General features: G+C 41.5%; 1 protein-coding gene and 1 long non-coding RNA gene across 2 annotated transcripts in view; one reads left to right on the forward strand and one right to left on the reverse strand.

Moving 5' to 3' along the window:
* CRYBG2 (crystallin beta-gamma domain containing 2) overlaps positions 1–8,872 on the forward strand; it is a 317,276-nt gene extending 308,404 nt beyond the window's left edge. Inside the window, exons 18-22 of the mRNA XM_063954727.1 lie at positions 2,741–2,880; positions 4,343–4,466; positions 4,567–4,725; positions 6,173–6,332; positions 7,610–8,872. Coding sequence (XP_063810797.1) covers positions 2,741–2,880; positions 4,343–4,466; positions 4,567–4,725; positions 6,173–6,332; positions 7,610–7,698 — 672 coding nt within the window. The 3' untranslated portion in view covers positions 7,699–8,872. The remainder of the gene's footprint in view (positions 1–2,740; positions 2,881–4,342; positions 4,467–4,566; positions 4,726–6,172; positions 6,333–7,609) is intronic.
* A 68-nt stretch (positions 8,873–8,940) lies between these two features.
* The window catches only part of LOC135039382 (uncharacterized), a 41,804-nt gene continuing 23,691 nt past the window's right edge, over positions 8,941–27,053 (reverse strand). The window contains exon 2 of the long non-coding RNA XR_010233408.1: positions 8,941–9,255. This is a non-coding gene — a long non-coding RNA (uncharacterized LOC135039382). The remainder of the gene's footprint in view (positions 9,256–27,053) is intronic.

The raw sequence follows: 27,053 nt of genomic DNA on the forward strand, positions 1-27,053 counted from the left end.
TGGCTTTCCCAACCCCACTTGGTTGGATACACAGTCAGCACCCTGACCTCACTGCAGCAGTCTTCCAGACACAATGAAATCATTAAGGTGTTTGCTAAGGCTGTTAATGGCTGTCTGTAAAGCACTTCAGAGACTCAGCAGAAGACTATTTTTAAGGGTTGCAATGTAAATTTCTCAGAAGTTGCTTATTCTGAAGAGGTGTTTTATTGTTTGCATATGCTGATACGTATATCTGAAATATATAACTCAGCCAAAGTTCAATAACAGTGGTAACAGACAGAGAACGAGCCTTGTTCAGGTCAATGCCAGAAAATGATTTACTTTTCACATGTGTGTTCTGTTTGGTACACATAAGGGCGTAATGTGGTTCTGGTCTTGGCAATATGCCCATTTATGTAATTCTTTTACAGTTTACAGTAAAATTATTTTTTCACAGTATCTTTGGAACTGTCTTAAAGTCACAGACAAGCTCCTTCACATACAGCTTTCCCTACTGACTCAGATCCCCATAATACAGCTACTCCCCCTTAAACAGCTCTTCCCCTAATGAAACTCTCCCCACTCACTCAGATCCCCCCACTCCTCCCTCCTCACACAGCTTTCCCCCTACTATAGCTCACCCAACACAGCTCCCTCTCACACAGCTCCCTCTTTCAGATTTCCCCCATTACATATCTGTCCCTTCCTCACACAGACTACCCCGCACACAGCCGCCTCTCACTCAGCTCCCCTCTTCTCAAACACACACTAATCTGTACCCCTCCCCACACACACACACACACACACACACACACAGATTTACACACACAGATTTACACACACAGACACGGCTCTCCCCAGTCTGTTCTCTCCCCTCTCACACAGTTGTCCTCCCCTAAAACAGATACACTGCGCTGCTCCCTCACACAGACCTCCCCCCTCCACGTTTTACTCGAATGTCCCCACAAATCTTAACTCGCTGTGAGCACTGATCACCTGCTGAGAGTGAAACACAAGAGTTTTCGTGCCTCTATACTGGCAGCATGGTGTGGATGTAGCAGGAGCCACAAGCGCTGCTCCGCCCACACCACACCCTCTGTCTGAAGGCACTGATTGTTCTATATGCTTCATCCTCAGCAGGTGATCCACTCCCTCTCACGGGACAGCCGTACGGGGCCCTCCTACGACAGTTAATCCGGACTGGTGGCCCTGACACTGGAGCAGTGGAGGAGTTGCCCCTTCAGTCCATTGTCTCTGGTACTTCCGCCTCTGGGCTGAACTAGAATTGACCATGTCAGGAAAGCCCAGCCACCACAGAGGCTTGGCTAACCGAAAGAGAGCACATGGCCTGGGTTCCTTGATAAATATATATCATAAGTACTGATAGTGCATGCACGATAATTTGCTGAATAATAACAGCAATGTACTGTATAAAATATACCAGAGTCCTGTGGAGTATATTGTAACATATGTATAATCTAAATTTCAACTGCATAGTCTGGAACATGATCCCTAGAGGAGGGGGTGGGCTTTAAGGCTGTGGGGCCCACAAGGGGTTTCCCCTGTACCCCTGTGGGCCAGTCCAACCCTGCAGGCAAGTGGTTAATGTAAGAAGTTAGGGATTTTCTTAACATTTTTCTGCTTGCTGCACAGCAGAAAATGTTAAGTGTTGTAGAGAGCAATGGCTTGCTCTCTACAATGTGATAATGTAGGAGTCTGGCATTAACGAGAAGATGATTGCATTATCTTCTTCATTGAGCCTTTCCTACATACTGTAGCTGTGATACTTAATTCATGTGGAAACTTTTGTTTCTGTTTGATTTAAGGAATACATTTGCTTGCTAAATAGGCCCTTTAGAGTTTAATCTGTACTTTACTACTTACCCTCTCAACACGTGCTATTGTTACTTCCTATTGTACTCTTAAGATGCATACACACTGGGCGTTTTCGCCCAGCGTGTATGCACAGCGATGATTGCTGACATCGCTGGGCTGAAAAGCGCTCAGTGCATACACACTGAGCTCTTTTCCCTCCTGCCCAGCGATGTCAGCGGGGGGTGAGCGGCTCACCCCGTTGTTCATCTACTGGTAATACTAGTAGATGAACGGCAGCCACTGGCGATGAAGCGGGAGTGGGCATATGCACTGGACGGTTTTGAGCTGAAAGCAGCTCAAAACACCAAAAGTGAGCTGCTTTCAGCTCAAAATCGCCCAGTGTGTATGGGCCTTAACAGAGACCATGCTGCTATATGTACTGGTTTATGAGCATCACAGGTTCCTTCTAAATTGCATTACTGTTTGCTTTCTTCTGTGCTCCTAAGCACAGGCATCAGCACAGTATTTTGAGTAGTGGACTCTTATGAGTCAATAATGAATATTTACAGATTATTTATTATCTATGGTTCATACATAATTGTTCCAATGTTTGCTTTGATAAATATCCTTTAAGATTATTTTTTTTGTGTGTTATAGCAATACCATTGCCAGATAGGACTTTGCATGTAGTAACACTATTTATTGGTAATTGCATTTACCTTCCTCTTCGTTTCTCCATTGTGTATACAGTAGGTAGGGGGAGGAGAGTGTTCACTTGAATACAACTGAGAGAAACCTTGTTAAATGAGGGAGGTGCATTTACAAGAAATATTGGTGTAGACTAGCTTTACTTCATTTTAGGTGACCAAAGATGGAGTTCTCCTTTAAGCTTTGTTAACAAAAAAAACCAAAAAAAAAACCAATGGTACCTTCTTTTCTTTTGTAGTATTTTTCTATTCCCTCTATCTCACTTCATGGCCTGGAGAGATTTGAGGGTAAGGAGCTGGAATTCACCGGGGAAGTTCGGAGTCTGCAGGGCGAAGGATACAATAACCATGTTCTGTCTGTTAGAGTGGCAAGTGGAATGTGAGTCATGGGATAGTCAGGGAAAATATACTGAATTTGGCTTCAACTCTTTAAGAGAGAGATTTATCAACTTTTGGGGAGAGATAAGGGGAGAGATAAGGTGAAGAGTGATAAACTACCATTTTATGACATGTTTCACACACGGGGCGGGTTGTATTAATATACATCGCCCCCCAACACCATGATGCTAATCGCATATGTACTTACATATGCGATTAGCATTGGGGAGGTCAGCTCTTCCGATAAGAGCTGTCCTCCGCGATCCCCAACGGCAGCCTGACTTCCCGGGATTCGGCCCCGGGAGTCAGTCTGCGCATGCGCAGGGGGGCGGGGGTGGGGCATGCTAGCAGGGATCTGATCGGAGAGAAACCCTTCTGCTGCGCTGACCCGGCGACTGGGGCTTAGTACATTCCAAAAATGCGGTAAACGGGCATTTACTGCATTTTCCGTTTAGTATGACAATTAGGAGCTGATTGGCTGGTATTTGATCTCTCTCCACTTTCTCTCTCTCCAAGATTTAATACATCTCCCTCTAAGGTATTTACCCACTGTCATCAAAACACATGCTTTGACTACCAGTCTTTGAAAACTCTGGTAAAAGATTAGAGAAATGTCCTCATACACCTATCCTTTTTACACCATATGGCACAAGACACCTGGCATGACACTTCTCCATTGGTAGTGAGTCCTGTACTTTTTCCTGAATTTTGTGACTTACTTGCTTTGAAGCCACATACATATTCACTTATAGAGGGAGATTCAAATGTTTGAAAAGTCAGTTGGGAGTCTGTTTTTGCCTATCTAATAGACAGGGGAAAAAACAGACACCCAACCGACTTTTCAAACATTTGAATTCCCCCCATAGTGTCCTATGCATATAGGATAAGTACTTTTGCCGCAAAGGACTTGGTATAAAGCTGCAAATTAAGCATAGGGATACATGGCTGAAGGCATGGCGGAGTCCTCTCTTATCAGACCTCTTTTACACAGATTAGTAACTGAGTTGTGCACAGAAGCCACAAAATATGCCAGTGCCAATTTTTATGGTACCCATACATTGTACTTTTGTCACATTAGTGATGCAAATAAGATAAAAGTCTCTAGTGGGATGCTTGGTGCAGCTAAGTTGCAAATTCCTATTTGGGGATAGATGTATGTGGACACATCGGTATTAATGGTTAAGGAATAGAACTCATAAACATGAGCATTTGTGCTTCTGCTTGGGAACATTGGCATTGCTGTGCCTTTTATGGATGCAACAAGCTCCAATAACCACCATCCGAAGAGCAAGTCTAAATGCTCATTACCACTGCTATTGCATTTTACTTGCTGTGTCACTGGCTTATTATTCAGTGCCATTGGGTATCCAGCCTTATGTCTGCTTCATGTAATAGCTGCAGTTCCCCTGCACTGTATGTATCACCCATGATTTTCTTTGCCTGTCTTTTCTTCCTTAATACAGATGGGTGCTGTACGAGCACAATGATTTTCGGGGCAGGCAGTGGTTACTTGAATGCACCCAGATCCCTAACTGGTTGCTATACAGTGGCCTTCAGAGAATTGGATCTCTCTGTCCTATTAGACAGGTGAGGTCGTCACAGCAAATACAATGAGCAGTAGTAAGATGTATAAAGTTGACACAATTACAAGTTCATCATGTATTTATAAAATTTTCCCTTGTTTCAGAGGAAGGTGTATTTCCGCCTTCGAAATCGAGCCCTGGGCCTGTGTTTATGTGTTCCAGAGCCAACAGGGGATATGAAAGCTGCACGTGTCCAAGTCACTGAGCTAAAGGAAGGAAGCTGTGATCTTTGGTACTATGAGGAAGGACGCATCAAGAATCAGGTCAGTAGGAAACGTGCACTGATAAAGGATCCTTTATTGTCTGCACCCCATTCCTTATTGGTCCAACATTGTGCATAGAATTTCATGTGTTTGAGTGGAAAGTTGCACATAGTTTGTAGTCATAGTCATGGAAGTCCTTCTATAATCACAAGAACACTTCTCTCATGTTGATCATTTATAAATAATCCCTCTAGAGATGCACCAGTCAGTGTAAAGGCCTAGTATCATACCTGCTAAACATTACCCATTGCAGAGTGACAGCCAAGTAGTCAGCTACCAGTTGGAGCAAAGTTATTGTTGTAATAGGAAAGCGGTCAAAATTGTCCTAATTTTTTAATCAGTTATGTCAGCAGGATGCAGTATAGGAGTGAGGATCATTTCATTCACTTCCTGTCTCGGTCAGGCTACAGAAAAGCCTGAATCAGGTTTCCTCTGTTAACCTAATTCATGGTAAACCTGACACATCGTAAATACAGTATGTGAAAAATAAGCTGCTATCTAGTACAGTCTTTACAATGAGCTGATTGGTTATTTGGGGCAAGTTCTCAACTTTATCACTCATCAAAACTTGATTAATTTCCCCTACAAAACATGTTTTATCCCTTAGCTCAGACGTTCTCAAACACGGACCTCAAGGCACCCCAACAGTCCAGGTTTTAAGTATATCCATGCCACAGCACAGATGATTAAATCAAATTGGCTGAAGTACTAAGTAAGTTACCTGTGGACAAGCATGGATATACTTAAAACTTGAACCATAGGGGAGCCTTGAGGACCACGTTTGAGAACCTCTTGTTAAGCTGAATTTGAAAAGGCTGTTCAATCTATTTTCATTGCATTGCTCTTTATTTGTACCAGAGATACGCTAGCCATCACCTAAAGAATGGGAAGTACTTATGATTTATAATTATAGCTTACTAAGAACAGCTCTGTGTATTGGTCCTTGGGTTAATGTTGCTGCAAATGCCATTTTTCACTCAAAGTGTGTGCGAAAACTTGCTAATTGAACAACTTCTGGGATATATATATAGAGGCGCTCAGCAGAGCCTTCACAGCTGCCCACAACTGTGTACACATTCGTAGCATCGATGCAGATCCTGAAAACATCGATTCCTGAGACCCCGGAGACGTGATTTCTGCATACAGGATCACACTTGACGGCTGATACACACCCAAAATAGTCACGTCACATCTGCATTTTTCCGCTACTCCCCGTTATCTCACACAAAACAGCCACTTCCTGTCAACTAGTTGTGAATGAATCCTCACTGCGAGCATAATTGCAAATCAATCGTGCATGTGCATTGCTGCAGTGACGCATTCACAGTTTACAGATAATCAACCAATTGAAAAATATTGGCATAGCGTGCAACTATGAATCAGGCCCCTTATTCTTTGTCTTCCTTAAGGATATGTAACATTCCACATCTTTTGTGTTTCCTGACAGCTGGTACCTGAGATGAGTCTACAGCTGGTTGGTATGTCTTGCGCAGGGACAAAAGTAGTCCTGTGGTCTGAGGGGCGCAAGCCCATGCAAACGTGGTCCCTGGAGGATTCTGGGTTTATACTGAGTTGCTTGTTTAAGGGCTTGTGTCTTGACGTAAAAGGTAAGACATTATAACTATAAGATTAGGTCATGTTTTCTTTTGTTCTATTATCTGTCATTCTTAACATTAGAATCACTTTCAAAAAAGAAAGTAGTATCAGAACGTTATTTTTTTTTACAGTATGTAAAGGTACAGGGCATTATTCTGATGAACATGGTAGATATATTATATCATACAATACAGGCTATTGCTTAAAGCAGTGGTTCCTCAAACTCAGTCCTCAAGGCACCCTAGCAGTCCAGGTTTTAAGGATATCCGTGGCTGAGCATTGAAGGTTAAATTAAATTGACTAAGGTACTAATTAGATCACCTGTGGCCAAGCATGGTTAGCCTTAAAACCTGGACTGTTAGGGTGCCTTGAGATCCAAGGGGGTAATTCAGATCTGATCGCTGGCCTTCGTTTTTTACTGTCCTGCGATCAGATAGTCACCACCTACACCTACACCTACACCTGTATTTTTGCTGTGCAAGTGTGCGTTCCTATGTGTTAACAGAGCTGCGAAAAATCAGTTTATGCAGTCTCTGCCTTGGAAAGAGATATAGGGCTAGATGCATCATCGATTGGAAAGTGATAAAATGGAGAGTGAAAAAGTACCAGCCAATCAGCTCCTAACTGACATTTTTCAAACACAGCCTGCGACATGGCAGATAGGACCTGATTGGCTGGTACTTTTTCACTCTCCATTTTATCACTTTCCAAGCGATGATGCATCTAGCTCAGGCATGTCCAATCTGTGGCCCTCCACCTGTTGAGAAACTACACATCCCAGCATGCCCTGACACAGCTTTAGCATTCTCTGACAGCTAAACTGTGTCAGGGCATGCTGGGATGTGTAGTTTCACAACAGCTTGAGGGCCGCAGTTTGGACATGCCTGATCTAGCTCAAAGTGAAGAAGTTGCGTAAAGCAACCAATCAGCTTATAATGTGCTTAGTACAGTCTGTGAAATGACAGAAGCTGATTAGGTGCTTTGGGCAATTTCTCCACCTTATCACTCTCCAAGGCTTCATACAGCTCCCCTAAAATCATTTATTTTCCCAGCTACTGTAGTTAGCAGTTGTTTTTCCTCAATAGACAATACCAGGCCTCTTCTAAGAGGCATTTTTCTAGATTGGAGCAAGTCAGCACCACTTTTAAAAAGACTATTGCAAATTGTCCTTTTTAGGCATTTGAGAAGTGATCATGTTCCCCTTATATCAGCGACGCTTCCACAGGTGCCTGTGTTGTACTGTTTCTCATTTCCAGTTATCTCTGACTCATTTCTTCTGGTGTCACAGGTGGGCAGAGCTATGACTCAGACCATGTTATGGTATGGGAGGCTGCAGAAGACAGACCGACTCAACGCTGGGACCTGGAAGTGTTTTGAGACCATCCGATTTACTACAGATGTGTCCTTGTACACTTATTGCAGCATATTTGTGCTATTGTGCGAGACACACGGCACAATTTATATGTTCCGGCACAGGCAACCATTCCAGTCATTTTGTACTTCTTTCCCTGAATTTCTTATTGGCATCAGTGTCTTAGTATTTGTGTCGCAAGGTAATTGGTATAAAGTTGCAGATTAAGCATAACGATAAGTGACGCAAGTCATCTGTATCAGACCTTTGTCTATTGCCTTTTTACCCAGATTAGTGAATGAGTCGCACACAGAAGCTGCATGAAATGCCAGCGTCACTATTCAGGGTACCATGCATTGTACTTTTCTTGAATTAGTGATGTGAAATAGTCTCTGGCGGGACACATGGTGCCACTAAGTCACAAAGTCTGTGGCACACCAGACGTGGCTATTTGGCAAAATTTAAAGATCGGTGTATGTGAACACATCTGTACAGTCTATGTTGTCCACTCAAGGATAATCTGTGCTGTTGGAAAAGTAACTGTTGAATATATATAGTACAATTAAGACTAATATAAGATACATAAAGACTTTGCCTGCATATTCAAGTCAATGGTCACTGTCGCCAAGTCTAAGCTTATGCACCCAAAAATGAATACATCATCCCTTAAGAGCCACTAGGGTGTAATGCAGTATTACCTGAACTGATACAGTTTGCTGCCTGGATGTTCTTGTGCACCTATCACTTTGGACACTCTGCCATGATAATTTGGGGTTTCATTAAAGTCAATTTTCTATTATTTCCCATGATTGTCAATCATGTATTCATGTACATACCAACCTATCTATCATTTCCCCAAATCTCTGAAATGTGAATCCGCTGCCCAACATGACAGGGTCTAACTAGATCTCCTTTATATAGTATTAATGAGCATCCCTGTGCCTCTAGTTTCAGATGCTAGAATATTTATATTATATATAAATTTATTTTTATACAGTGTTTTCTGACCTTCATCTTTTCTAATTCACACGTTCACGGTGGTTTTGTATATACTATTATATGTGGGATTTATTAAAATGACTGAACACGCAGCTGGCTCTGTGGTATTTATGTAAGTGTTAAAAGTTACCAGCAGTCATACTGTTATTGCAATCTCAATGTCAGGACAGCACAGATCATTAGAAGTTATGTTTTCCACCTTATAGTGCAGTACAGGAAACAGATCATTGGTGTCACAATTGATTGTATGTACAACAAACACTGTACAGTATGGGAGAATGCAATTTATTTAGGGTTAAGACACAGTTTAACTGCAAGGGACAATGGAGAAACAGATTGATAGAGCGAAAATTGGAGTCTTCGTGTTTCCAGTGCACATTGATGAGAAAGACCTAAATACTCTGGCATCTATGGGCTGGTCTGGGCATTTGCCATCAGGTGCTATGGAGAAGCGTGGCAGCAGAATTCTACTTGTTCAGGATGTAGTGAATGATGGAAAAGGCTAACATGGCCATCACCATGGCTGCAGAGTCTGGAACGTCACTCCAAGCCTTTGAAAGTATTTCAGTTGATGTTTTGTTTGCCTGATGTAAGAGAAAACAGTGCGCATATTTATTACATAAAGCTAGAAATGGGCACTTATTGAAACAACAAAACTGTATTAAACTCATTCAGTTGTCTAAATGTCACAATAGTTTCAATCAAACACACAGGGGCAGCTGTGTAGGGCATCTGCTAAATCTGCACAAATTGATGAAAAGAAAACAACAGTTCAATATAAATGTATTAAATGAAAGTAGACAATACCAGCATGAATATGCTTATAATCTATACTCACAATACATTGTAAAGAAATATAGAAAAAATTCAGTAAATTACTAAAGGTAAACGTGAAAGGGGCAGTAGACTCTGAAGCACCAATATAACATGTACATGGACTATATATTGTAAGCTTGCGAGCAGGGCCTTCCTACCTCTATGTCTGTCTGTTTTTACCCAGTTTTGTTCTATAACTGTTGTTCTAATTGTAAAGCGCAACGGAATATGCTGCGCTATATAAGAAACTGATAATAAATAAATAAGTACATCATTAGGTGGCCAACACCTGCAGTGTAACAGTGCCATAGGAATGGACACAGTATTTTTATATTTCTAACCTTATAACCAGCTGTCAGGGGTACCAGGACGTACACAGCACTACTTAACATTGGGTGGGACATCTCTTGGTGTGGGGGTCTAGTTGTTTGATTGTCCCCATCCCCAGAGTATGAAGCCTGGTGCTGTGTAGCACAGTATGCTGTACAAGGGCATAGACTGACAGGCACGGACAATAGACTTTATCACAGCTTTTATTCCAAGAAGTGCACAGCAAAGCAAATTGTGAAATAAGAATACAGGGCCTGATTCAGAGATGGACGCAGGAGAGGGCACACTTGCAGATTTCCGATTATCGTGAATCTGCGGCTTCAAAAGGCCCATTCTGTGCATCATGCGATGTCACTTGTAGTTCTCCTCTGCCGCTGCCTGATTGACAGGCAACGGCATTGAGGGAGTGAGGAGGGGCGGGGGGAGGCCTGCGTTCCTGAAACAAAGTTGTGTCATCCCTGTTTTCTGGGAGGAGAGAGCCAAGGGTTCCTGGCCTTGCAGATCCCAGCTTGTGATGTCGGTCACAGTGCTGGGATCCCAGCTACATACAGGAGGCACCTCTTCTACTGAGATGTCTTCTGCATGTTCCACCTTCAAGTCGAATGTAAATTCAAAGCTGCCTGCAAGCGACATTGAATTTCGGTGCATCTCTGAATCGGGCTCACAGTGAGTTACTAAGCTGCCCCTTTTAAAGCTGCTGAATCTTCGCAGTTTCCAAGAGTTGACTTAAAGAGTAAATTATGTTGGAGATGTACTGTAGGTGGCATCCCTACAGGCAAGATGCCAGTGCTCAGAAGACCGGCACCGGAATCCTGACACTGCTCAGAATCACAACACTGGAATCCCGACAATTAGCATCCTGAACATAAATGTGCCGGGGAGGATTAGACTGCGGGGGGCTGAATCCACCGAAGATGTGGCAGCTTTGAAAAGTGCTGCATAGTAAATCTAACCCCAGATCATAGGTAAACAGAGGGGTGTTTCCAGATGCCCGGAAACCCCCCTCCTCTTGGCAAGTGGCTCAAATTATGACAACAATAGCAATGGTATATAATATGATTACTAGAGTTGCCGCCACATCATGCAGTGTAAGGAACAGAGTGGAGCTGCCGCACATGCCCAGTGGTAGCGTCTTCTGACAGATATGCTGTGTGTGTGGATCTGAGCCATCAATTAGTGCACTGGACCAGAGAGTAGCTGCCAGGAAGACAGGAGTCTTACCATGAGATGTGTATTTATTATGGTACATTTAACCTTTTCCTGACCACTTATTTATATTATTTAAATATATTTGATACAGTCTATACCATAGACCATCTGTAGTGCTAAATATTAATATTGTATTCCATACGGTATCCAGTGTATAAAAAGACCAATGTTTACATTAATGTCCAAGGTCATTACTAGGTTCTTCTACTGCTCCCCCAGACTCCCATACTTGCTATAATTTTCCACAGTGTGGGAAATTGTGGATTGCCTTTGGAAACCTCCCTCTAGAAATCCTGCATTTGCTCCTGCAGATGTTCATCGTACGCATCTCTAAAATATTTGTGAGTAGCAGTAATTTGTATACATGCATTCATTACATATCCTGTGCTAGGTGTGAAGAGCTCAATTCTTGCAGTCATGTAATGCAAAGTACTGTAGTTGTGGTTTTCCTGCTCTACAGCGTTGTGGTTAGCCCTTTGCAAAAAAGACTAATTTCTTACTGTTTCTTTTAAATCTTGTTTCAAAAACACTTAGGGGGGGTTTCAAATGTTTTAAAAGTTGGTTGGGTGTCTGTTTTTTCCTGTCTATTAGATCGGAAAAAACAGACACCCAACTGACTTTTCAAACATTTGAATCTCCCTCTTAATTTGATACATTTAAGAACATAGCAATATGGCTAAACTATGGAGCAGATTTAACAAGTGATATTCTTGTTATAACTCGTTGTGATTAATAAATGGTGATGTAGTCAATCAGACCCTAACTGTCATTTTTACACATGACAGTTAGGAGCTGATTGACTGGAGCACCATTTCTAATTCATAATGAGTTATAACAAGAATGTCATTCGTTGTTAAATCTTCCCCAAAGTTACATAATTTCTGTTCATAATCTGTTGTGTGTGGGCATCAAGTATTAAGTTTAAAAAATATTTATGGGTCCACAAATTGATGTTCGACAACATCTACAATAATTCCTTTAGACATCTTTAAAAGTGTATTAACCTAATAACTATGTAAATGCTACTAGAGTCAAGAATAAAACTGCCAAAGTTTCAATGTAAGAAATAAAAGGAAAAGTTAGATTTCAGTAGTAGTGGTGGGGGAACAAACAAAAATGTATTGTGCTGACAAAGAGAAAACACAACTAAAACAGGAAATAGAATATACCCACTATACTAGTAGGGGCCTGCTCTACATTAGGGGAATGCAAATAGTGTTGCTAAAGGGATAGTAAGTCAACATTTTAACTATTATATTTTCAGTTTCTGCCATGATAAAATCAACGGTATGAACAGAATATTTAAAAACAATTGGTAAAAGAATTACCTATATAAACTATTGGATTTAATACAAATGTCAAAACTCTCACTTTAAATAGCTGTTGAGTAAATGTATTTAATGATCCAACTAGTTTTAATTCTAATTTATCAACATGTTTGTATAAAGCACTTGATCGAGAATACATTGCATTTTACCACCACTTCTGATGTATTTGGTTGGTCTTATTCTCAATCATACATGTTAGAGATACGGTATGGCTAACAAAGTACGAATAATGAAAGAATTCAAAGATAATTGTAAGTAAACAACACAATTCATAGAGAATTATTGTGTTGGGATGGCCTTACAGGGGAGTATTGCTGATACCACCAATATCCTTCTTGTTCAATATGTAGCTACTGTGGCACTTCTTTCAAGGTTACATTTATAAGTGTGCCGTTAAATATTTACACACATCACTAGACGGTAGTGATATTAGGCAGTTCCCATGTCCTACTAATGGTGGTCAGCCTGGACACATTCAGTAGTGAGGGTGTGGGGAATTAATGTGCTCTGACTCCTGGCTACTTGCAGACTACAGCCAGGGAACTCAGACGGCATCACTCTGGTAACTGGTTGTCTTGTTGGTCTAACATATCGTCTAGTGTGTACCCAGCATTACACACTTTGTGCATGTGTCCAAGGCTATCTTCAGAAATTGTGGGGCCTGTGCAGGGTCGGATTAAGCCTTAGGGGGCCCCGGGGCGTTAAGACAGGAAGGAGAGTGGTGCATATTAGATTGTGTATACCACCCAACATGACCCATCCAGGAGGGACAATGCTCTCTACCTGGACTTAATATATGATTGGCGTCATCTGTGTTGAACTATGTAATTGATAAGTAAGGTATTTCAACAGAGGTGATTGCAGTCATAAGTTAAGAGGTACATCCAGGTACTACGAGATGAGCGGATTCGGTTTTACTCGGTTTTACTCGGTTCTCAAAACGACATCTTATTGGCTCACGGATGTCACGTGTTTTGGATAGCCAATAAGATTCGGTTTTGAGAACCGAGTAAAACCGAGTAAAACCGAATCCGCTCATCTCTACTTTGAAGTACTTACACACTTGGACAGGACTCAGGAGGAGAGTGTGTGTGTGTGTGTGTGTGTGTGTGTGTGTGTGTGTGTGTGTCTCTAGACCTGAATGCTCTCATTAGATAACAGGTTACACAGGACCCTGATACTCAGGCAAGGAGGAGGAGAAGCTGGAATTCCTGGGTGATTTAGTTACAGCTCTCAACCTCCTCCTATCTCTACTCTGGTCTGGAAGCTCCATTGGTAGCTCATGATACTGCCTGCACTGCATACTGTCCTGCTAATATTCTGGCTGCCTGGTTCTGCTGCTGCATAAGAGAGATAGCTAGTGATGTCCGTGTGCTCCATCTGCAGAGCTCGATGACAGAGGGGGCCCCGGGGTACAGTATCACCACCACAGGGTCCACTTGCTACCTTATCTCCTATTGCTGTACAGCCCCAGCCAGCCCCTTTCTGTCTCACCAGTCCTGCACTGTCTGTCATTTCCTGCCCGATTTCTGTCTCTCCAGCCCTGCACTCTGTCACTTCCAGCCCTCTTCTGTCTCACTCTCTCCAGCCTTACACTCTGTTGTTTGCAGCCCCCTTCTGTCTCATTGTCTACAATCCTTCACTCTGTCATTGACAGACCAAGCCATCCCCCTCTGCATAATATGTTACTTACCTTCTTCTTCTGCTATGGCTGCTACGCATAAATCCCATTTAAAAGAGTGTTCTTATCAGTGACGTGCAGTGGGGTGAGGCAGGTGAGGCAGAGCCTTTCCTGTCATACTAATATTTGTGCCAGAGTTTGGACTGTATAAAGTATTGTCGAAGTCCAAAATATTACATAGAGAGAACATACAGACTCCACACATTATGAGTCGCTAAGCTTGCAAATACGCGCAGCGAGCCCAGCAATATATGGTAACATACGCATTTACACAGACATGCCACAAAATATATTCAACACATATTTCATACAGCACATAAATTGAACATATCAAGCGCCAGACATCATAAAGTTTCAAATTATATAATGGAGTAATGTCATGTATGTGTATCATTGGAACGAAGCAAGATGGACACGTCGTGTTTGCTATTAAAGCAACCAGATTAATGTGTATATTAATTTGATGCCTGTTATTAAGTTGTAGCTCATTGCAACAAGTAGATATGATTAAATGTATGAAAGCTAAAGTCACTCTTATTAGAACAATGGATTTCCTGGAAGACAGCATGCCTGACCAGTGGCTATCTCCTGTAATTACACCATCAAGGCTGGGCCTTGCTTGCATATGAACTGACCAGGGACTCATCATGAATGAGAAAGTTCCCTCCCCTAGACTAGTCTGTGCACTCCCCCAAACTGCATAGTGTATTGCTGATCAGACACACAGAAGTCTCTGTTTTGTCCTGAGCAATATGGAGTGTTGGTAATATTTTGCTTCTGTTAGCTAGAGTTGAGACACAGCTAAAGATGGAGGAACTAGAGCGATTATAAAGTGCATTGAGGGAGATGGTGATGTATTACTGGCCGAGTCTGTAATGAATTAGTTTGTAATAACTGCTTACTGTGTACATTGTAACCATGTAACTATATATACTGTACATTGTACATATCCTTTTAATAACAAATATATTTATCAATGAGTTTTGGAACTTAGATAATGTGTGGGTGTATTGTTTTCTCTTATGGGATGCAGTGTTTTGTGATGTATAGCGCACATTCATAGCACATGGTAATAAGATGCGCAGGCGTCCACAGTATATATTAGAGCGGGCATTTTAAATATTTGTTAGAAAGCAATTTGACATTTACAGATGGGGGCGCGTCCGCGATATCACGTTCTTGATGATGCACTGTACAGGCGCCGCTGTGATCGACCAGCTAACAATGGACGCATCGCGACGCTGACGAATCACATCCGTGTGTTCTGTTGTGTTACCAGTAAGCCGCTGATATGAAATTCAAAGGACAATGTGTTTCTCACAATATTTAAGATGATACAGCGTATTTTTATTATTGCAAAACAAAGTTCAAATAAGTCATATTGTGTTTGATTCAGATTGGATTGTTTATCCGTTAAGTAGATTTAAAGTACATTTAAAAGTTGCTGCATAGCCATGATATAGCTGTGTTAGCATGCTGAGAAAATGTGTATATTTTTTTAAAACTCAGGACTAAAATAACTTTGGTGCCTGTATAGAGTGTGATTTCTTTGTGACAAAGGAGCCGCATGGTCTGTCCTCCATTTTGGCCTAGCCACATGGCGTGTCCACCATCTTGTGTAAACCTCATGGATGTGGAAGGGGGAGGAGCAGTGGCCATTTTAGGAAGGTCACTTTCTAAATAGCTGATTTTTAGTCTGCTCAGAACAATCAGTTTCCTTTGTCACAAAGTTTCAACATATCTACAAATCCAGCACCATTTATAAGTTACCAATTCATTTATTTAACCCATGCCATAATCAATTACAAATAGTTTCAATTGGACCTAGTGAGAGTAAATGGTGAGATAAGTGAATGTTTTTTTTTCTTGTCTGTGCGTAATTACCTTACATCAAGTGGGGGGTTGCAAACAGATAGAAAAAGGAAAGAGAGGTTTTGTGTTTTGTTTTTTTCTTTTCTTCCAAGACTTGTGGAGTCTGTTTACTAGGATAGGCATTGAAATGCAAATTAACTTGTGTAACTATTTTTTTTTTAGTATAGGCAAGGCAAATATCTTTGATATGCAAATTAGAGGCAATGAAGAGGTGAGGTGTCTCATAGGAGTACAGTAAATGGTATATGTATATAATTTTATTATAATTATGTGTATATTTATATCAGTGTATGTTCTGCAAGATAGCTATCCAATCTGAATCATAGCATTTAAATAATAGGTTATTAGTCATTAAAGATCTGTGTGAAATCGGATACATTTGTTTGCTATATAGATAAATTTGAAATAAATGTATTAAGGGTGTAATCGTAAAAAACACAAAACGCAGTTCCGGCCTGGTCACTTAGGTTTATATGGAAAAATTGTGTGTTGTGTTAAGTGTGTAATAGTAGTTTTATTGCTCACATTTATAGAGATTGTGTGGTTTATTGAGTTGCGAATGCACGTTTGTACACGTACGGACAAAATACAGGAGCTTGCACGTGGCGCAGGGTCGCACACGTGACGTAAAGGCACGCACGGTCGCGTGGTTACGTAAGATTGCGTAGGATTGCGGGAGCAAAGTAAAACCACATGATAGTTGTTCAATTAAAGGTGGGATAGTATACATTTAATACAACAGCACATAACTATCCGATTTCAAAAGCGGATTAGTGTAAGACTTTGTTTAAATGGTACTGCCTTTGGGTTAAAACCATCAATCAAATGGAGTGGTATTTACTGTACAGAAAAGAAAAACAAGGTGTATCTGAGTGAGTGAAAGCAGGAGTGAGTGGAGTTGAACCCCGGAAATTCGGGTCCCGTGGAAACACTGGGTTAGTAGAGGGGTTCAAAGTGAACTAAGTGTTCAAAGTGAACTAAGTGTTCCAAGTAAACTAGGTGTGCCATGTGAACTAGGTGTTCCAAGGTGACAGCAATCGTAGGGCGGATAGATAACAAGTATCTATACGCTGTGCGATTTAACCGCACGTCCGTGTGTTCTACACAGCACAACGTGATATTATTGTGTCATATGCGCTGTGGGGAGCACACGTAAACGTGATTGTGTAAACAAGGGGTTTGTCTTTGATAACGTCGGGAAATCTCCCTGGTGGACTTCCATTGGAAAGGGTGAAGCAATAGTTATTAGGCAACTGTTTTTTTCACCCTACAAAAATTCCAGTGGAAAGATACCAAAAAGGAATTTTTCGCTGCCTCTCTCAGGAAAATATTCCAACAGAACCTCCACCAAAAGAAATTACGGTGCTGTAAGGTCTTATAGGAGCCCTAAGTTGGGTACATTGCGATCCACTATTGACAGTGTATCGTACTGGCCAGCGTGGGCGAAACGAGTGAAAGACGCTCGGAGAAACTTTCACCGTCTGCATTGTGTATTTTGGTGTTTGTGGGAATGACCGAGAGGGCAAGACCCACAAATATGGGAGCCAGTTGCTCAAGCGAGAGACGTTTAGCCAGGGTTCAGGCAGAAGAGGTGCGGCCCAGAGGGTCAGCAAGGTTTATAAGAACTAGGTGTTCAAAGTGATTATGTGTGAGAAATATGGTTCACACACGGAGGCTTATTGCATTGAATGGGTAAGTATGACTGCTGAAGATAGGGCATCATTCTCTGGGGTTGGTGAGTTTGATCCTAAGGTATTACAGGTGGTATGTTTAACCAAAGTCATATAAGACAAGAACGGAAATATAAGAACTGTTTGAACTTGTAGCAACAATAAACAAGTAGGAAGAATATGAGAAAGCAAGTATACCACCATATTTAGATGTGGAAGCAGTTACGGCCAGCATACATACTATAGAAAATAATAAAAATATGAAAAATATGAATGTAGCATATATATGTACTAATGAATGTCGAAGTTTTATCTAGGATGAGAAGGCGGCCTGACTGGTTTCAGCCATTTCTCATGCACTCAGGGGAGTATCCAACTGGTAAAAGAAGAGCAGTAGCCTGCGGGGGAAGTGGCTGAGACCAGTGGAGCTGGTAAGTATGGTGTCATTCGTGTACATATATAGCAAAACCCAAAAATAAAATAAAAATCAAGAAAGTAACGTCAGAAATGGAGAAAAACCTGTCCGCACATTAGTATTTGCCAGTAGGAAAGCGGACAGAGACAGGGTAACCCCCGGGTATTTCTTTTAGTTACCATATAAGAAGTATTCATTCCTAGTAATGCCCCTAGTCAAGATGAGCTCGGAAATGTTTGTTGGACCATGTACAAACCCTTAATACGGGATGAGAAGGATTGAATGAATACTTTGCATGACCTAGAAGCTTGTTAAATTTTTTATTTTTTTTGTATTTTGCAGTAATAGAAAATTCTCCGTCTGGATAAGATCACTGGTAAACACTAATTCGGCAATGGGAGTAACAGGAACGGTGCAACAATACCCTTTGAGTAGACCTGCAGCGATAACGATAGGGCCCTTGCAGACAAAACATCCCTTTCTGCTGGCTGCATCGGCTCCGACTAATCTACTCGGCAGAGACTTATTGTGTAAAATGCGGTGTGTCATATATTGTACTCCTGAGGGTGTCTTCTTGGATATACCTGGGAACCATGCTCAAGAAGTGCAAGATGTACTAGACACCCCTCAAAGGCTAATGTTGCATTCTACTGTTATAGACACATGTCCATCGCAGGTAGAGGAAATGATCTCTCAAATACCGGGTTCCCTTTGGGCCAAAGATGGACAGTACACTGGATTGATGGCGAATGCAGCCCCAGTAGCAGTACAAGTAAAAGATGGCAGGATAGCTCCAAAAATTCCCCAGTATCCTCTGAAGCCAGAGGTAGAATTAGGAGTGTACCCCGTCATAGAGTGGCTGCTACAGCGGGGCATCCTAGTCAGGACGTCCAGCACAGCCAATAGTCCCATCTGCCCTGTGAAAAAGAGTGGGGGGGAGGGGATACAGGCTAGTGCAGGATCTAAGGGGGATAAACAAGATAGTTGAGAGTCAATTCCCCGTAGTGCCCAATCCAGTTGTCATTTTAATAAAATCCTCTCCACCTCTACAAACTTATCTGTCACCAATCTCTATTCTGTTTCTGCACAGTTATCTCTTCATCTTTTGCGTTCACACAGGGTGGTACAATACATGGACCCGATTACAGTTTAAACACTGCATGCCTAATTGGTCCTTCAGAGATCTGCCCGAACCCAGTATATCTCACCAGCACGATAACACCAGTAATACTGCAGTGTGCCTTGTCATGCACAAAGGGTGGAGGAAGGATGAGAATACTGGTGAAGGGAAATTTTGTATAGACACTGATATGCCCGTTGGTGAATGCAGACCTGATATTTTCTTCTTCTTTCTCTCCTCTAGAGATGTTTTTTTTTCTTTTTTTTGAGTTATGCTCATGGTACTCTACATTGCAAACACACAACAGTTAAATTAAGATACAAATTTGTGTTCCCTACAGGAAAAAGAGGTCTGGAAGGTGAAGGGATATGGTCAGGAGTCCTCAGGACTTTGGACAGATGGACACGGTAAGCCAGTGGCCCCCAGAGCATATCTCCCAAGCCTAGCTGAGGCCGCACACGGTCTGACTCATCTAGGTAAAGAAGGTATGTGCAAGCTGGTAAGAGCCTACTGGAGAGCACCAGGGTTCCCTTCTCATGCAGGTAAGAAAGCAATGACATGTCTTACTTGCTTGAGGAAGAATATTGTTAAGCCAATACCAACAGAGCCATCCCATATTCCTCCTGCAGACGGACCTTTTCAGGTAATACAAATCGGCTTCGTACAGTTAACACCCTTTAGGAATTATTGTTATGTATTGGTGTGCACTGATGTTTTCTCAAACTGGGTAGAGGCATTTCCTGCCGCCACGGATGCTGCTGTGTTTACCGCAAAGAAAAATTGCGCAGAAATTTGTGTGTAGATAATGGTATACCTAGGAGTAGGAGCAAAACTTGAAATTGGACTATTGTGATCATAGACACTGCCATTAGTATTATGTAGCATCGGAACCACTCCCAGATCTTCACTTAACGAATCACCCTCTTCGAAATTTTGGTTTTGGTTTTGGTTTTTGTGTCTTTTTATTTTTTTGGAAGACAAACTCATGTCATGATTGATCCGCACAATGGGGGTAATTCCAAGTTGATCGCAGCAGGAAATTTTTTAGCAGTTGGGCAAAACCATGTGCACTGCAGGGGGGGGGGGGCAGATATAACATCTGCAGAGAGAGTTAGATTTGGGTGGGTTATTTTGTTTCTGTGCAGGGTAAATACTGGCTGCTTTATTTTTACACTGCAATTTAGATTGCAGATTGAACTCACCACACCCAAATCTATCTCTCTCTGCACATGTTATATCTGCCCCCATGCAGTGCACATGGTTTTGGCCAACTGCTACAAAATTTCCTGCTGCGATCAACTTGGAATGACCCCCAATGATCAGAAATACACCAATGAGGTGACAGTACAGTACCTTATCGAGATGAGCCAGCATTTGAGAACTTGACAAAAGAACTTGAAACTGTTGATTCCTGGCATGCCAAATACTAACTGTCTTGATTGTGAACCAAAAAACTGTGTGATTGTTCTTACGCTCAGGTTGCCTAATAGACAGGTGGAAAGGACCGTACCAAGTTTTGTTCACAGCACTATCCCAGTGAAAGTAGCCGAGAAAGAGACTTGGGTCCACGATTCCCATTGCAGGAAAGTCGGTAGTCCGGAAGGAACTTGTAAATGGAGTGAGATCGCAAAAGTATCACCAGAGAGTCTGTTCCGTGAAGACTGAGAGGCGGCACTGGTGAACACTACCTGAGCGTACTAAAGGATTGCAGAAAGACCAGTCATTGTAATTGATTTGCTATGAACAAGAGTTGTTTTGTTCTATTTCTCTTTTCTCTCTTTCCCGCTGACAAACATTTATTTCAGGACATTCTATTTTTGCGAGGTTTTTCATGAGGAGTCGAGTGTGGGACTGGAACTGGTTCTGTAGGAAGGAGTGATTTCCTTATAGGATCCCAGGATTAGCCTATCAGTTTGTTAAAGCCAGAGAAAATCAAAGGTCTAGTAGTTACGGAGTTCGGAGTAACGTGATAGGCTTTTGTCTGAGGAATACTGTATTTTGTAGTTATTGTGACCCCATATTTGAAGATGAGAGCATCCAGAGATGTCAGTCTAGCAATAAGGTGACAGACATCCCTTGAGTGATTACCACTCACTAGTGGGTAAGGTCTTAAACCAAATGGAATGTTGGATGTGCTCACAGGTACCTCTAAGATTAAAAGATGCAGGATTAGTACCATATTTTTTTTAGAGTTAGCTGAGGTACTTGAATTACACGGAAGGGGGAGGGGACCGGTGGACAAAGAATATAATATAACTAGACCCCTAGCCTTAAGATCCACCAGTACCATAGCTAAATCCTTGGTATGTTTAAATCTCACCAATTTCAGGAATTTGGGAGGTAATCAGGAACAATCAGACAATGGCTATTCACACATAGCAGATAAAGAGCTCATTAATATATGTGGAAGAAAGGTTTATGAGTGGCTCTCCCCAAACTCCGAAGGTTTATGTTATTAAGGAAGGACACTACTTATAACCCTTGTTCAATGATGAAACAGACCTAGCATACGTTCCAGAAATGGAAACAATGTTCATAAAATGATAGGAATATGTAAATCATGAAAATTTTATATGTCTCTTTCACGATTTGTGTTTTCTCCCTCAACCCAGCAGAACCTCAATCGAATCCGAACATCAGTGTACAAAGACGTAGGTACATGTATGTGTGAAATGTTTGTCCAAATCAGACATTATAGGCCAATGCATTGTCGCAGCATACTCTATAGGTTGAATGTTATCCCACACCCAACCAGTGGTCCCGTGACCGCCGAGTGCATATAGAGGATGTCTCGTCCTCCTCCCTGTCTTCCCCAAATATAGTCAAATGTCTGATTTGCTAAATGAATACATACTTTTGTCTAGGTCACCGATTATTGTCTGCAATATTTTTCTTATGTTAATAATTTATGGCAGTTATTGTTTACTGCCAAAAGGTGGACTGTCAAAGTCAAAAATATTTCATAGAGAGAACATACAGACTCCACATATTATGAGTCGCTAAGCTTGCAATACGCGCAGCGAGCACAGCAATATATAGTAACATACGCATTTACACAGACATGCCACAAAATATATTCAACACATATTTCATACAGCACATAAATTGAACATATCAAGCGCCAGACATCATAAAGTTTCAAATTATATAATGGAGTAATGTCATGTATGTGTATCATTGGAACGAAGCAAGATGGACATGTTGTGTTTGGTATTAAAGCAACCAGATTAATGTGTATATCAATTTGATGCCTGTTATTAAGTTGTAGCTCATTGCAACAAGTAGATATGATTAAATGTATGAAAGCTAAAGTCACTCTTATTAGAACAATGGATTTCCTGGAAGACAGCATGCCTGACCAGTGGCTATCTCCTGTAATTACACCATCAAGGCTGGACCTTGCTTGCATATGAACTGACCAGTGACTCATCATGAATAAGAAAGTTCCCTCCCCTAGTCTAGTCTGTGCACTCCCCCAAACTACATAGTGAATTGCTGATCAGACACACAGAAGTCTCTGTTTCCCCCTGGGTCCTGAGCGAGATGGAGTGTTGGTAATATTTTGCTTCTGTTAGCTGGAGTTGAGACACAGCTAAAGATGGAGGAACTGGAGCGATTATAAAGTGCATTGAGGGAGATGGTGATGTATTACTGGCCGTGTCTATAATGAATTAGTTTATAATAACTGCTTACTGTGTAAATTGTAACCATGTAACTATATATACTGTACATTGTGATATATTGAATACATATCCTTTTAATAACAAATATATTTATCAATGAGCTTTGGAACTCAGATAATGTGTGGGTGTATTGTTTTCTCTTATGGGATGCAGTGTTTTGCGATGTGTAGCGCACATTCATAGCACATGGTAATAAGATGCGCAGGCGTCCACAGTATATATTAGAGTGGGCATTTTAAATATTTGTTAGAAAGCAATTTGACATTTACAGTATATGAAAAATACAAAGAATATGTTTGAAATATCTTCTTTGCATTATTCTAATAATTTTTATAGCCAAAACTCTGAAGTAAAAAGTGTATGGCAGGGGAGGCAGTGCCTCACCTACCTATCTTTTCCGCACATCTCTGATCAAAACTCACCAAATTTCCAGGAGTTTATACTGCTGCACCTGTGTATAATGCGCAGATGTATGCATTGGATCAAATATTGCATGTAAATCTGGCTATGGTGTCAGCCAGTGCCTCCTGAGCTATTTAGCTCACCGCACGTCCCTGGTTCTTATGATGCTGTTTTAAAAGGCACACAAGTGCATCTGGGATTCTAATTATTTAAGTACATATGAGAGCATAACATTACTATATATTACTGAACAAGCATTGCACAGCTAGGCATACTTTATTATTAAGAAGAAATAGAGACAGGACACAGCAAATATATTTGACATTTTTTTTATTCACTAACACTTAATTTGTACATCACGTCACACTAATTCTTTTCACTAAATATTAATACTTTGCTTTATTTAGTCCTATAGTGGGCTAATTGGAAAATAAAAATAGACATATAAGCCTACAGGCTTTATTAATGTGAGGTTTGTCGTTTCATTTTAAGAAATACATAAATAAAAGTTATATTTTAAATAAATATAGGAAACGTGCACCCAACAATGGTGGTCATTCTGAGTTGTTCGCTCGCAAGCTGCTTTTAGCAGCTTTGCACACGCTAAGCCGCCGCCTACTGGGAGTGAATCTTAGCATAGTAAAATTTCGAACGAAAGATTAGCAGAATTGCGAATAGAAATTTCTTAGCAGTTTCTGAGTAGCTCCAGACTTACTCTGCCAGTGCGATCAGTTCAGTGCTTGTCGTTCCTGGTTTGACGTCACAAACACACCCAGCGTTCGCCCAGACACTCCCCCGTTTCTTCAGACACTCCCGCGTTTTTCCCAGAAACGGCAGCGTTTTTTCACACACACCCATAAAACGGCCAGTTTTCGCCCAGAAACACCCACTTCCTGTCAATCACATTACAATCACCAGAACGAAGAAAAAACCTCGTAATGCCGTGAGTAAAATACCTAACTGCATAGCAAATTTACTTGGCGCAGTCGCAGTGCGAAAATTGCGCATGCGCAATTAGCGGAAAATCGCTGCAATGCGAAGAAAATTACCGGGCGAACAACTCGGAATGAGGGCCAATAATCCAGTTATTTTCTCTTTTTCAAGTATTACAGTAAGGAAACATATCCCTGCCGACAGAGAGACACACTTCCTTTCAAAGAAAGAAAGTTGGCAAAGTTTGGGTGACTTGGTATGGGATTGGATGAATCCTTTCATTTGTAGGAACTGAAACTGGAGGGCTGGGGGAGACTGTATTTCTCTCAGAAGTCAGAGAATGGTCTTAGAACAAAATTTCCAGTAATGTGCAAGACCTGGTTATTCCCACCAGAATCCAAGAGGAAGCAAAAATTGCATTACTGTCCATGAGAAAGACAGGGTGACTCCAGATTAAGGTGAAAGGAGAGGAAAGCATGGTGAAGTTGTGTGATTTGACCAGGTAATCACCAAGATCAAGTGTATATATTATAGTGGACACGGAGTATGCTGAAGATCATCTGGCTTGTGACATACAGTATGTGGAGGCAAGGCAGTAAATGTAGAGTATCCTGGTGAATAAAGACTAACTGGGCCAACATGCCAAGACAGAACATGACCCAGCTGGACTGTGTGGTAAAACCCAACCCACCCGTACTAGAGGGCTGTACAAGACAAGTAAGACTAAACTTAGACTTCTTTCTCTTCCAGATGAAGTTAGCGCATATTGATTGAAGGGTAGCAAATAAATGACCCCGGGCAAATAGGTTTCTTTTTGTTTATTTTTTAGGGCCTGCTGCACCCTTTATAAATTGAGTAGAATATTTTTTCCTATTCTGTTCATTGGAAAAATCTCTATATATGCTTTTCCATCTCACTGGTTTTGCAGGAATCATAAGTGTCTATAAAGACTGTTGCCTGCTTTCACAGTGATTCAGTAAATCAACCCTTTTTTGATTCCTACAGCCATATACTTAACATTGAAAAATATAAACAGTAATGTTTTGATGTTTGGGTTTTTTGTGGGGAAGATGTTTTAAAAAAACTGCTGGTTAGTACAATGATTATTTCACCACCACCAGCTGATTGACACGTGTCACTTACAACACCCCTCAAAACACCACTCTGAGTGTGATAACACCTTCTTCTCCCCCACACACCACAAATATACCCGCGTAGACTATTTCTTTATAGGTCATAGTCATTTAAATTTATTACATGATTCTACAATTGCACCAATGGGGCCCGGTATGATATACTGGCATACAGGATGCCTGCTGTCACTATACAGACAGCGGCATCCCGTCTGCCGGAATACCGGCAATGAGGCAGCGGGTCCCCTTCGCTCGCCACAGGTTCTAATCCCACTCAGTTGGTGGAGTTGACCCACCAACCAAGTGAGAATTAGAGGCGAGTATTGGTATGCCGGCCGTCTGCAAAATTCCAGCTGTCGGGATTCCGACGTCGGTCTCCTGAATGCTGGGATCCCATTTGACTGCATCCCGCACCAATGTCTTGGTCAGATCATGTCCCGATTTCATGCACACTTCCTGTCCCTCATACCGAACCTAGAAAGTGGACTTGGTGCCTATATAAATCCCTTCTGCAAGATCTAATTCACAAATCATAAGTTGAAGCTACTCTGATTGACTATATTTCACTCAATGACATACCTGACGTTTCTGTTACACTGTGGGAAGCTAACAAGTGTTTTATCAGAGGGAAACGCATCCAAATTGGATAGATGGACACGAAACAAAATATGGTGTGGACACAGGCTTTACTAGACAAACTAGCTTCTCTTGAGACCCATCATAAGCAGCCATTATCCCAGCTACACAGGCTGAACTAGTGGCAACAAGACAAGTGCTCCAGAAACTCAGTTTAGATAAAACTAAATTGTCCCGCCATATATGCAAGAATCATTTTTTTTAAGGCAATAAACTGGATAGATTGCTTGCTCATATGCTCCATAAGCAACAAGCATAAACATTTATCCCCAAGGTCAAGGTCACCATCTTTCTGTGGCTATTGCCAACATTTTTCATGCACATTATGCAGAATTATATAACTTTTAATCCCCCTAAGGGCCTAATTCAGATCTGATCGCAGCAGTAAATTCGTTAGCTAATGGGCAAAACCATGTGCACTGCGGGGGGAGGGGGGGGGGGCAGATATAACATGTGCAGAGAGAGTTAGATTTGGGTGGGTTATATTGTTTCTGTGCAGGGTAAATACTGGCTGCTTTATTTTTACACTGCAATTTAGATTTTAGTTCAAACACACCCCACCCAAATCTAACTCTCTCTGCACATGTTGTAACTGCCCCTCCCTGCAGTGCACATGGTTTTGCCCATTAGCTAACAAATTTGCTGCTGCAATCAGATCTGAATTAGGCCCTATGTCCGACACTGACTCAACGCAGAGGACTCAACAAACAGATGAATATCTAGCTTAAGTGGAATTTAAATTAAAAAATGTGAGCCACTTGCCTTCAGGCAGGTTCTTCTATGCAAAAACTTGTGACTATGCAGACAATCTTTTAGCCCTTATTACAAATCCCACTGTTTCTCTCCCTCAGAATTCCAGAGGTTGGTGTCATTGTCCAACTTTAAGATTAATTATTCTAAATCAATTGCACTGAATGTTAATACCCCTTCAGCGATAGTTGCTGGTCTGCAACAAGCCCTTCCTTTTGTCTAAAACCCCTCCCATATTAAATGCTTGGGTGTGTTCCTCACACGCAATAACTCTGACTTGGGGGGCAATTCAGACCTGATTGCTGTTAGGTTCCTGGTGCTCAGAACAAGGGAGATGTTGCGTAGTGAGTCCTGAGCACCAGAACGTGACACTGAAACAAGGTGTGGTGTGGAAATTGCCCCTA

The sequence above is a fragment of the Pseudophryne corroboree genome, chromosome 2 (genome assembly GCF_028390025.1).
Source record: "Pseudophryne corroboree isolate aPseCor3 chromosome 2, aPseCor3.hap2, whole genome shotgun sequence".
NCBI classification, from domain to species: Eukaryota; Metazoa; Chordata; class Amphibia; order Anura; family Myobatrachidae; genus Pseudophryne; species Pseudophryne corroboree.